Genomic DNA, 12,500 nt, shown 5'->3' with positions numbered 1-12,500 from the left:
TAGGCCATGCAGAACACTAACACACTAGTTAGACCATGCAGAACACTAACACACTAGTTAGACCATGCAGAACACTAACACACTAGTTAGACCATGCAGAACACTAACACACTAGTTAGACCATGCAGTACACTAACACACTAGTTAGACCATGCAGTACACTAACACACTAGTTAGACCATGCAGAACACTAACACACTAGTTAGACCATGCAGAACACTAACACACTAGTTAGACCATGCAGTACACTAACACACTAGTTAGACCATGCAGAACACTAACATACTAGTTAGACCATGCAGAACACTAACACACTAGTTAGACCATGCAGAACACTAACACACTAGTTAGACCATGCAGTACACTAACATACTAGTTAGACCATGCAGTACACTAACACACTAGTTAGACCATGCAGAACACTAACACACTAGTTAGACCATGCAGAACACTAACACACTAGTTAGACCATGCAGTACACTAACACACTAGTTAAACCATGCAGAACATTGGTATACAATATATAATGTGGGTTTAAAATGATCAATCATATTTTTTTTAATTCTTTGAAATCAAAAATCTCTCTATTTCTCCCTGTGTGTGTGTGTGTGTGTGTGTGTGGGTGTGTGTGTGTGTGTGTGTGTGTGTGTGTGTGTGTGTGTGTGTGTGTGTGTGTGTGTGTGTGTGTGTGTGTGTGTGTGTGTGTGTGTGTGTGTGTGTGTGTGTGTGTGTGTGTGTGTGTGTGTGTGTGTGTGTGTGTGTGTCTCAGGTGCTAACTCAGACCACCTCACAGTCTACAGTGAGTACGGTGTGGACGTGTTTGACATTCACACCACAGAATGGGTTCAGACCATCTCCCTACGCAAGGTAACACACACACTCACACTCAGACACACACACACACACACACACACACACACACTCACACACACACACACACACACTCAGACCATCTCCCTACGCAAGGTAACACACACACACACAGACAGACAGACACACACACACACACAAACATACACACACTCACACACACACACAACCACACTCACACACACACGCACTCACACACACACACTCACTCTCACCTACACAGAGACACAAAAGTTTTGATAATTTGAAAAAATATTTTTTTGATGGTTTTAATTTTGAACTTTGATGTCTCTCTGCCTGCCTGTCTGTCTGTCTGTCTGTCTGTCTGTCTGCCTGCCTGCCTGTCTGTCTGTCTGTCTGCCTGCCTGTCTGTCTGTCTGTCTGCCTGCCTGTCTGTCTGTCTGTCTGTCTGTCCTCAGATCAGACCTCTGAATGTTGAAGGAACATTAAATCTCCTGAGTTCAGAATCTCCTCGTCTGCTTTACTTCAGCAACAGTTCATCAGGTAACTACACACACACACACACACACACACACACACACACACACACACACGCTGTAACACACACACACACACACATACACACACACACACACACGCTGTAACACACACACACACACACATACACACACACACACACACACTATTACTATTATACTATTACTAGAAAATTCTGTATTTCAAGGGCTTGGAGCGATAAGGGCGTAAGTGACATTTTCAGAATTTTACAGCAAAAACAAACTTTTATCGTTTGTAAATATTTAATAAAAAACAGCAAATGGAAGTAATCTCTACTCTGATAGAGATTAGGCTTCAGTCTGATAGAGATTAGGCTTCAGTCTGATAGAGATTAGGCTTCAGTCTGATAGAGATTAGGCTTCAGTCTGATAGAGATTAGGCTTCAGTCTGATAGAGATTAGGCTTCAGTCTGATAGAGATTAGGCTTCAGTCTGATAGAGATTAGGCTTCAGTCTGATAGAGATTAGGCTTCAGTCTGATAGAGATTAGGCTTCAGTCTGATAGAGATTAGGCTTCAGTCTGATAGAGATTAGGCTTCAATCTCTACTCTGATAGTGATCAGCTTCAAGGAATTCATATTTTAGAAAAAATGTAAATTAAAAAAAAAATGTAAAAAATAAGGTGTTTATTTTAGTCTCCATATTGTCTCCATCATATGTGGGTATGTCAGGTTCTCCAAACATATTCAAAACACTTTTTCTGCATTATAAGTGATGGTCTTTTCTGCATTCCCTCCATATTATCAGCTCTTTAGTCTATCTATGAAGCACTTACGCCTTTTCTGCTCCAAACTCAACTGAAGGTTTTCACTGACGCCTTTATGTTTTCAGCCTTTATTTCAAACAGTAAAATGTTTAGTGACGTTATTCTTTTACCCTTTGATAGAACTTATCAAGACCTTTAACATGATATAAAAGTCATGTTCGCTAAATATGTCTCTTACGCCCCTGTCACTCCAAACCCTCAATATGTCTCTTACGCCCCTGTCACTCTGTCGCTCCAAACCCTCAATATGTCTCTTACTCCCCTGTCACTCTGTCACTCCAAACCCTCAATATGTCTCTTACTCCCCTGTCACTCTGTCTCTCCAAACCCTCAATATGTCTCTTACTCCCCTGTCACTCTGTCCCTCCAAACCCTCAATATGTCTCTTCCTGTCACTCCAAACCCTCAATATGTCTCTTCCTGTCACTCCAAACCCTCAATATGTCTCTTACGCCCCTGTCACTCCAAACCCTCAATGTGTCTCTTACTCCCCTGTCGCTCCAAACCCTCGATTTGATCCATATTGATCAGAGTTGTAAATGAACCCAAATGCCAAAAATATTATCTTTAAAAAAAAGGTGCTATATAAATAAAGCCTTACTTACGTGTGTGTGTGTGTGTGTGTGTGTGTGTGTGTGTGTGTGTGTGTGTGTGTGTGTGTGTGTGTGTGTGTGTGTGTGTGTGTGTGTGTGTGTGTGTGTGTGTGTGTGTGTGTGTGTGTGTGTGTGTGTGTGTGTGTGTGTGTGTGTGTGTCTCAGAGGGTGAGCTCACTATCCCCGCCCCCTCAGACCAAAGCAGGAGGCTGATGGTGAGAACTCGCTCCAAGAGAAAGTTCCTCTTCAAGGTTCCAGAGGAGGAGAGGCTGCAGCAGAGGAGGTGAGACAGACACGCAGACAGACAGACAGACAGAGATACAGACAGACAGGCAGACAGACAGACAGACAGACAGGGTTAGGGTTAACCCTTTACCTATATATTATACAAGTTTGGTTTGCAAGTTTACTATGAAAGTTAAGTATGGAAGTATACAAGTTAAGTATGCAAGTTTACAAGTTAAGTATGCAAGTATACAAGTTAAGTATGCAAGTTTACAAGTTAAGTATACAAGTTTACAAGTTAAGTATACAAGTTAAATATGCAAGTATACAAGTTAAATATGCAAGTATACAAGTTTATTTTGCAAGTTAAGTATGCTAAATATATTTTAGAATGCTGTATACACAGAATGTATGAGGGCTGTGTAACATTAAATGGTAACATTAAGGTGTAAATTATTTTGTGTGTGTGTGTGTGTGTGTCTCTCTCTCTCTCTCTCTCTCTCTCTCTCTCTGTGTGTGTCTGTCTGTCTGCGTGCGCGTGCGTGCGTTTGTGTCTGTCTGTCTGTCTGTCTGTGTCTTTGTGTGTGTGTGTGTGTGTGTGTGTGTGTGTGTGTAGGGAGATGCTCAGAGACCCTGAACTCAGATCAAAGATGATTTCCAACCCGATGAACTTCAACCACGTGGCTCACATGGGACCAGGAGACGGCATGCAGGTTCTCATGGACCTACCGATGGTGAGACAGACAGACAGACAGACAGACACAGAGAGACAGAGAGACAGGCAGACAGGCAGACAGACAGACTGTTAGTGTACACACACTATGGGGGGCGACTGTGTCTCAGGTGGTAGAGCGGGTCGGCTGATGATCAAAGGGTTGGAGGTTCGATCCCCGCCCTGCCACCTGTGTCATAGTTGATGTGTCCTTGGGCAAGACACTTCACCCACCTTGCCTCGTGTGAATGTCGATAGTTAGCTGCTGCTATCGGTGTATGAATGTGTGTGTGAATGGTAACGTGGGAAAGGAAAACAGGTCTCCCTTGAAAAAGAGTCTTCGGACTCAATGGGATATACCTGTATAAATAAAGGTTAAAAAAAAAATGGTGAGACAGACAGACACTGTTAGTACACACACACACTATGGTGACGCAGACAGAGAGACACACACACACACACACACACAGACACAGAGAGACAGACAGATGGACAAAGACAGACAGAGAGACACACACACACACAGAGGGAGACACACACACACAACCAGAGACGCAGGCAGACAGACAGACAGACAGATACACACACACACACACACACACACACACACACACACACACACACACACACACACACACAGAAACCTACACACACTCACACACCTCTTCTCTGGGTATGGGGATATCTTTCATCTTGGTGCCAGTGTCTAGACTCCTCTGTTTGTGGTTTTGGGTCATTAAAGGTGCAGTCAGTGATTCTGGAGAACGGTCAGTGAATATCTCCTCATGATCCGCTACCTGTCTGTACTGTGTTAATACACAGCCTAGGCTCTGTAAACTAAAGGGGGCCACCGTAGCTAGTGCCGAGCCAGTTTACAGAATCTAGGCTGTGTATTAACAATGGACTGTTTTCACTGCACACAGCTCTTTTCTAGACACTCAAAGCTCTTTACAGGGTTCCAGGTTCCATTCATTCACACACAGTCATACCGGTGGTGGTAAACTACCATAGTAGCCACAGCTGCCCTGGGGCAGACTGACGGAAGCGTGGCTGACATTCAGCGCCTACGGCCCCTCAGACCACCACCTCAAACATACAGCAGTCATACACATTCACACCAGGCAAGGTGGGTGAAGTGTCTTGCCCAAGGACACAACAACCATGACACAGGTGGCAGGGCGGGGATCGAACCGCCAACCCTTTGATCATTGGCCGACCCGCTCTACCACCTGAGCCACGGTCGGCCCATCATGAGGAGATTCACTGGTTTTGACAAAGTGATTTTGACACCAATCGTTCTCCAGAATGGCGGTCTACCCCTTTAGCAGCAGCTAGTTGACTCCTCCTCTTTCCCTCCCTCTCTCTCTCTCTCTCTCCCTCTCTCTTTCCCTCCCTCTCCCTCCCTCTCTCTCTCCCTCCCTCCCTCCCTCTCTCTCTCCCTCTCACTCCCTCCCTCTCCCTCCCTCCCTCTCTCCCTCTCTCCCTCCCTCTCCCTCCCTCCCTCCCTCTCTCCCTCTCTCCCTCCCTCCCTCTCTCCCTCTCCCTCTCCCTCTCTCCCTCTCTCTCCCTCCCTCTCTCTCTGCCTCCCTCCCTCTCCATCCCTCTCCCTCTCCCTCTCCCTCTCCCTCTCCCTCTCCCTCTCCCTCTCCCTCTCCCTCTCCCTCTCCCTCTCCCTCCCTCCCTCTCCCTCCCTCTCTCTCCCTCTCCCTCCCTCCCTCTCCATCCCTCTCTCTCTCTCTCTCCCAGGTGTGTGAGGTCCCCCCCCCCTCCCTCATCTCTGACCCCTCCCACTTTAACCACGTGTATCACATGAGCTCGCTGTCCGCCGGAGCCTTCCTCCACAAAGACTCCTCCTCCTCCTCTGTCTCCTCTCTGGAACGGGTAGGCACCTCTGTCTCCTCCTGCTCCCCGCTATGTAACCCGCCTGCTATCCCTGTTACCCTCCTCACCGCTATCTCCCCTAACCCTCTAACCCCCTAACCCCTAACCCCTAACCCCCTAACCCTCTAACCCCTAACCCCTTAACCCCCTAACCCCCTAACCCCCTAACCCCTTAACCCCCTAACCCTCTAACCCTCTAACCCCTTAACCCCCTAACCCCCTAACCCCCTAACCCCTAACCCTCTAACCCCCTAACCCCCTAACCCCCTAACCCCCTAACCCCCTAACCCTCTAACCCTCTAACCCCTTAACCCCCTAACCCCCTAACCCCCTAACCCCTAACCCCCTAACCCCCTAACCCCCTAACCCCTAACCCTCTAACCCCCTAACCCCTAACCCCTAACCCTCTAACCCCTAACCCCCTAACCCCCTAACCCCTTAACCCCCTAACCCCCTAACCCCCTAACCCCCTAACCCCTAACCCTCTAACCCCCTAACTACCTGCTATCTCCTGCTGCTAACCCCTAACCCTCTGTCTCCTCTCTGGAACGGGTAGGCACCTCTGTCTCCTCCTGCTCACCGCTACCTCCCCTAACCCCCTAACCCTATCCTCTAACCCAAGACAAAATAGTTCTACAGACCCTTAATCTAGAAGAGAAAACTATAACAACAAATAACTGACTGAACCACTAACGTTCGGCTGTTAAAGAAAGGATGGCTCTGTAACAACTACACAGCCTCAAGCTTCAACCTGCAGTGTGTAGAATTTTGGGTTTTATTTCCTAGCAGATTTTGTAGAAAGTAATTATAATATCCATAAGTACGTTTAATTTAGTGCATAATAGCTGAATCTTTTTTTTAGAATTATTATTTTTTTCCTTAGAAAGGGTCTCGTATATGTCCATATTTCTGCATATTTTGGACCAAGGCCTAGTGCCGCCATCTTGAAAGTGTCATAGTTGGAATGTCATCAGGTGCATTGTTTAAAATTTAGAATTGTTCTTGTCCTTGAAGGCCACTGTAGCTTCTGTTATTATTCTAAAGGGGTGGGGTTACCCAGGGAGTGTTGCATTCTAGAACTTTGTAGAACTTTCTTGATGATGTCATGTTACACACTGCACCTTTCACATGCCAAACCTAACCATCAGTCATACTCATACAGCACATGATGACATTCCAACAAGGGCTGTGTCAAAATATCGATATATCGCGATACTTAGTTTCGCGATATCAGTATCGATTTTTATAACTAAAAATCGATATTTTTTTAATTGATTTTTTTATGATTTTTTTTTTTAGCTTTTGCTTTTGCTTTTCAAGGCTTTATTGACAGTGCAGAGATACATATGTGAAATGGGGCAGAGAGGGAATGAAATGCAGAGAACAACCACGGGTCGGATTCAAACCCATGTCTGCTGTCAGGCCTGAGCCTCTAGGATACTGACTATTGAAGTTAGATCAATTTTGTTTATAAGAATACTTAAGATTCACTGTGTCACAAAAGCAGCAGACTGATGTGTTTTCATTATCAGTGTGTCCTGTACAGTTAGTACAAGAGTGAATTGGATTTGTTATTTTGATGTTAAGCAGCTGCAGCAGTGTTTGATCATTTGCCAAAACCCAAAAAAAAAAGGAAGAAAATAGTAAAGGAAGTTATGAATTAAATAGTTTTGACTTCATTTGTCTGTGAAATTATCAATATATTGTGCTGTTATGTTTGACAAGGCAACTTGTTTATGGAATATCGCAATATATCGTGATATATCAAGATATGCAATATATCGTGATATATCGTTTCGTGACCAGTGTATCGTGATACGTATCGTATCGCAAAGTCCTTGACGATACCCAGCCCTAATTCCAACTATGACACTTTCAAGATGGCGGCACTAGGCCTTGGTCCAAAATATGCCGAAATATGGACATATATGAGACCCTTTCTAAGGGAAAAAAAAAAACCTTTTTTTCAGCTTTTATGTACTAAATTAAATGTACTTATGGATATTATAATTACTTTCTACAAAATCTGCTAGAAAATAAAACCCAAAATTCTACACACTGCAGGTTTAACACAAATGTTTGGCTTGTGTTGTGATGTTTTCTAATAATTATTTGCTGCTGAAGTAAGAACAGTGAGCACAGGGGGTGCTACAATCATGAGCTAACTCTGAAGTGTGTGTGTGTGTGTGTGTGTGTGTGTGTGTGTGTGCGTGTGTCTGTGTGTGTCTCTGTCTGTCTGTGTGTGTGAGAGTGTGTGTCTGTGTCTGTCTGTGTGTGTGTCTGTCTGTCTGTGTGTGTGTGTGTGTGTGTGTGTGTGTGTGTGTGTGTGTGTGTGTTACAGAGTGTGACTCCCTCCTCTCAGGATGACCCGGTTAGAGAGAAGCCACGCCCTCTGTCCAGTATCTCCCGGCAACAGAGAAACAAGTCACACACACACATCACGCGCACAGCTTCAGGTACACACACACACACACACACACACACACACACACACACACACACACACACACTCTCTCTCTCTCTCTCTCTCTCTCTCTCTCTTGTGATGTCAGCTGTTTTTTCTGTGTTTTCTTCGGTTCAGATTTTGGAGGCGGAGCTTCGTCTCGCAGCTCTGAACCAGACCAGGACCAAGAGGTAACACACACACACACGCACGCACACACACACACGCACGCACACACACACACGCACACACACACACACACACACACACACACACACACACACATTGGGAAAAAATATGTATAAAATCAATTAATTTAAACAATTTCTTCAACAACTTTGACTTGGTGTGGGCGCCTCCTAAACCATCTGCACCTCTAGCGCGTAAAGCGTTTGGTGTGGGCGCCTCCTAAACCATCTGCACCTCTAGCGCGTAAAGCGTTTGGTGTGGGCGCCTCCTAAACCATCTGCACCTCCAGCGCGTAAAGCGTTTGGTGTGGGCGCCTCCTAAACCATCTGCACCTCTAGCGCGTAAAGCGCTTGGTGTGGGCGCCTCCTAAACCATCTGCACCTCTAGCGCGTAAAGCGTTTGGTGTGGGCGCCTCCTAAACCATCTGCACCTCTAGCGCGTAAAGCGTTTGGTGTGGGCGCCTCCTAAACCATCTGCACCTCTAGCGCGTAAAGCGTTTGGTGTGGGCGCCTCCTAAACCATCTGCACCTCTAGCGCGTAAAGCGTTTGGTGTGGGCGCCTCCTAAACCATCTGCACCTCTAGCGCGTAAAGCGTTTGGTGTGGGCGCCTCCTAAACCATCTGCACCTCTAGCGCGTAAAGCGTTTGGTGTGGGCGCCTCCTAAACCATCTGCACCTCTAGCGCGTAAAGCGTTTGGTGTGGGCGCCTCCTAAACCATCTGCACCTCTAGCGCGTAAAGCGTTTGGTGTGGGCGCCTCCTAAACCATCTGCACCTCTAGCGCGTAAAGCGTTTGGTGTGGGCGCCTCCTAAACCATCTGCACCTCTAGCGCGTAAAGCGTTTGGTGTGGGCGCCTCCTAAACCATCTGCACCTCTAGCGCGTAAAGCGTTTGGTGTGGGCGCCTCCTAAACCATCTGCACCTCTAGCGCGTAAAGCGTTTGGTGTGGGCGCCTCCTAAACCATCTGCACCTCTAGCGCGTAAAGCGCTTGGTCTGCGCGCCTCCTAAACCAATGGTTTCATCCTCTGGCGCGTAAAGCGTATGGTGTGGGCGCACCTTAGAACCTGATTCCTTTGTCTCCCATGTGGACTCCCACATAGTAGCACACTACACTAACTATACTATATACTGTCTCTGTGTTCCAGTAAAGTAAGTATGTACTATACTATATACTATATATCCTGTCTCTGTCTCCCAGGTGGACTCCCACATAGTAACACACACACACACACACACACACACACAGTTATCTACTTACTAACTATTCTATATACTGTGTCTGTGTTCCAGTATAGTTAGTATGTACTATATATCTGTCTCTCTGTGTTCCGGTATAGTTAGTATATACTATATATCTGTCTCTCTGTGTTCCAGTATAGTTAGTATGTACTATATATCTGTCTCTCTGTCTCCCAGGTGGACTCCCACTCCACTCCCTCTAACAGCTCCAACCCGAGCGGCCCCCCGTCCCCCTCCTCCCCCCACCGCAGTCAGCTGACCCTGGACGGGCTGGAGATGGACATGTGACCAGCCACCGGCCAATAGCAAGCCAGGACAGGGACATGTGACGCCTCAGCAGCCAATAGCAAGCCAGCAGCCAGCGGCACAAATCACACTTTAGATTTTACTTGATGATTTTATTGTGGCGGGGTGTGTGTGAGCTTTTATATTATTGTTGGATTTTAACCTGCTGGGAAGCCCCTCCCCCTTTCCCCCCCTCTGACCAATCACTGCTTCCGCTTCGTTTAGCAAATAATTCCCTTAAAAGAAACACTGAATTTATTAATGACATTTTAAAGTTTTGTCAAAGTTGCACATTATGACGTCGTTGTTGTTGTTGCATAGATCTGTATACATAGATGATGCTATGCTAGATCTATGCTGTTATAGAGGAGAGAGAATGTCTGACCACTTCCTGTCTCCCAGAGTCACCTTTAAACACATGTAAACAACCGAACACACAGTCAATAAAGTAATCTGAAGAACCTGAGTTATTGGGTCGTTTTCTCTGGGGGGGGGGGGGGGGGTGTGTGTGTGTGTGTGTGTGTGTGTGTGTGTGTGTGTGTGTGTGTGTGTGTGTGTGTGTGTGTGTGTGTGTGTGTGTGTGTGAAAGTGTGTGAAAGTGTGTGTGTAAAATATTGTCATGTTATTTGTTGGTACTTAATTTTAAGGTAAATCTTGTAAAAATAAATAAAAATGAGATCCTAGAATCATACACTTTGTTGGTTAGATTGATGAGCGAATACAAAACGTGATAAGTTCTTTAAAACGACTCTTATTGGTTTAAATTATCATTTCAAAAAAATAATAATTAATGACCGGATATTAAACCTGCAGTGTGTAGAATTTTGGGTTTTATTTCCAAGCAGATTGTGTAGAAAGTAATTATAATATCCACAAGTACGTTTAATTTAGTGCATAATTGCTGAAATTCTTTTTTGAATTATTATTTTTTCCCTTAGAAAGGGTCTCATATATGTCCATATTTCTGCATATTTTGGACCAAGGCCTAGTGCTGCCATCTTGAAAGTGTCATAGTTGGAATGTCATCAGGTGCATTGTTTAAAATGTAGAATTCAAGGACAAGAACAATTCTAAATTTAAACAATGCAAAATATGCAGAAATATGGACATATATGAGACCCTTTCTAAGGGAAACAAATAATAATTAATTATTTTTTTTCAGCTATTATGCACTAAATTAAATGTACTTATGGATATTATAATTACTTTCTACAAAATCTGCTAGGAAATAAAACCCAAAATTCTACACACTGCAGGTTTAAGATTGAAAATAACGTTATCATGGTTCAAAGTTTTAGTTTCAGTTGTGTCAAGTTTAGCTAAGATTAAAATACACTGATCATTGTTTTTCTAGAAAAAAAAATCTTTCGTTTCCGGCTTTAACAGTTAGACATATGTTTTAAAGTAATATGGCAGAATTATTTAAATTTTTTAATCAATATATCTGGGGGGGGGGGGGATGTCGTCCCAATATTAATCCCATAACGGGGCGCTCCGGTGGTGTAGTGGATAGAGCGTGTACCATATTGGCTCCGGCCTTCGTTGCAGTGGTCGCGGGTTCAAATCCGACCCGTGGACCTTTACTGCAGGTCATCCCCCCTCTCTCTCTCTCTCTCTCTCTCTCTCTCTCTCTCTCTCCCCATTTCAACTCTGTACGGTCTAATAAAGCTTGAAAATGCCCCAAAAAAAAAAAAAATAATAATAATATTTGTTTCCGGCTTTAACTGTTAGACGTATGTTTTAAAGTAATTTGGCAGAATTATTTTAATTTTTTTAATCAATTTATCTGGGGGGGGAATTGTCGTCCCGATATTAATCCTATTATAGCTACGGCCTTGAATCAGAGTATAAAACAAAAACACATCCATATTTAATAAACTCCTGAATCATTTATTATGACCTCAGTCTGTCTGACACGTCATGAATAGTTAATGAGGGGGCGTGGTCTGTCTGCCTGTTAGCCAATAGGAGAGCAGAGAGACACAGCTCAGCCAATCACAGCAGAGTAAACAGTTTCTGGTGTTTTTCACTCAGTTTTTAGCAGTTTGACCTAAATGTCCCTGTTGCTATGGAAAGAGAATGACTCTACTGGGCATGCTCAGTAGGTCCCATCTGACGCAAAGCATTATGGGATGTGTTTATGTGTGTGTTCCAAATCTAACACTCTTTCTTTTCTCTATCCTACATACTACATCTGACCATAAACAGTATCTAGTTAGCATGCAGTATGCTACAACTGGGACATACTTTAACTCATTTATTTCATCGTGTGTGTGTGAGTGTGTGTGCTTGTGTTTCTGTGTGTGTGTGTGTTTCTGTGTGTGTGTGTGTGAGTGCTTGTGTTTCTGTGTGTTCTGTGTGTGTGTGTGTGTGTGTGTGCGCTTGTGTTTGTGTGTGTGTGTGTGTGTGTGTGTGTGTGCTTGTGTTTCTGTGTGTGTGTGTGTGTGTGTGTGTGTGTGTGTGTGTCCTACTAATAACATTAACGGCAAACAGTGATAACGTAATTGGTTCAGACATTTTATTACATCATTGGAAAGTTTGTACATTATCAGCTGCAACAACTCGTTTATTCAATTCAACTTTATTTATAAAACCCAGAGACAGTGGTTGCGTTCTGAATCTCATACTCTTTCTTTTTTCTATTCTACATACTACATCCGACGATAAAAGTAATCTAGTTAGGATGCAGTAGGCATACTATTGGGACATACTTTACTCTCTTATTTCATCATAACATTGCGCCTTGATCTTGCCTCTTGCTTTTATATCCATCGCATCCC

At 44.4% G+C, this 12,500-nt stretch overlaps 2 protein-coding genes across 2 annotated transcripts in view; one reads left to right on the top strand and one right to left on the bottom strand.

Moving 5' to 3' along the window:
- LOC307270546 (serine/threonine-protein kinase MRCK beta-like) overlaps positions 1 to 10,164 on the top strand; it is an 18,415-nt gene extending 8,251 nt beyond the window's left edge. Inside the window, exons 12-19 of the mRNA XM_080054426.1 lie at positions 770 to 867; positions 1,290 to 1,374; positions 2,913 to 3,030; positions 3,589 to 3,706; positions 5,431 to 5,565; positions 7,907 to 8,021; positions 8,147 to 8,199; positions 9,613 to 10,164. Coding sequence (XP_079910552.1) covers positions 770 to 867; positions 1,290 to 1,374; positions 2,913 to 3,030; positions 3,589 to 3,706; positions 5,431 to 5,565; positions 7,907 to 8,021; positions 8,147 to 8,199; positions 9,613 to 9,723 — 833 coding nt within the window. The 3' untranslated portion in view covers positions 9,724 to 10,164. The remainder of the gene's footprint in view (positions 1 to 769; positions 868 to 1,289; positions 1,375 to 2,912; positions 3,031 to 3,588; positions 3,707 to 5,430; positions 5,566 to 7,906; positions 8,022 to 8,146; positions 8,200 to 9,612) is intronic.
- A 1,641-nt stretch (positions 10,165 to 11,805) lies between these two features.
- The window catches only part of LOC307270547 (putative G-protein coupled receptor 132), a gene marked incomplete at both ends in the record, with an annotated part of 11,703 nt that continues 11,008 nt past the window's right edge, over positions 11,806 to 12,500 (bottom strand). The window contains one exon of the mRNA XM_080054427.1: positions 11,806 to 11,832. Within this exon, the coding sequence (XP_079910553.1) occupies positions 11,806 to 11,832 (27 nt within the window). The remainder of the gene's footprint in view (positions 11,833 to 12,500) is intronic.

The sequence above is a fragment of the Ammodytes marinus genome (genome assembly GCF_949987685.1).
Source record: "Ammodytes marinus genome assembly, contig: scaffold_274, whole genome shotgun sequence".
Taxonomy (NCBI): Eukaryota; Metazoa; Chordata; class Actinopteri; order Uranoscopiformes; family Ammodytidae; genus Ammodytes; species Ammodytes marinus.
Note: the sequence above shows the minus strand (reverse complement) of the source record. Positions and strands in the feature narration are given on the sequence as shown.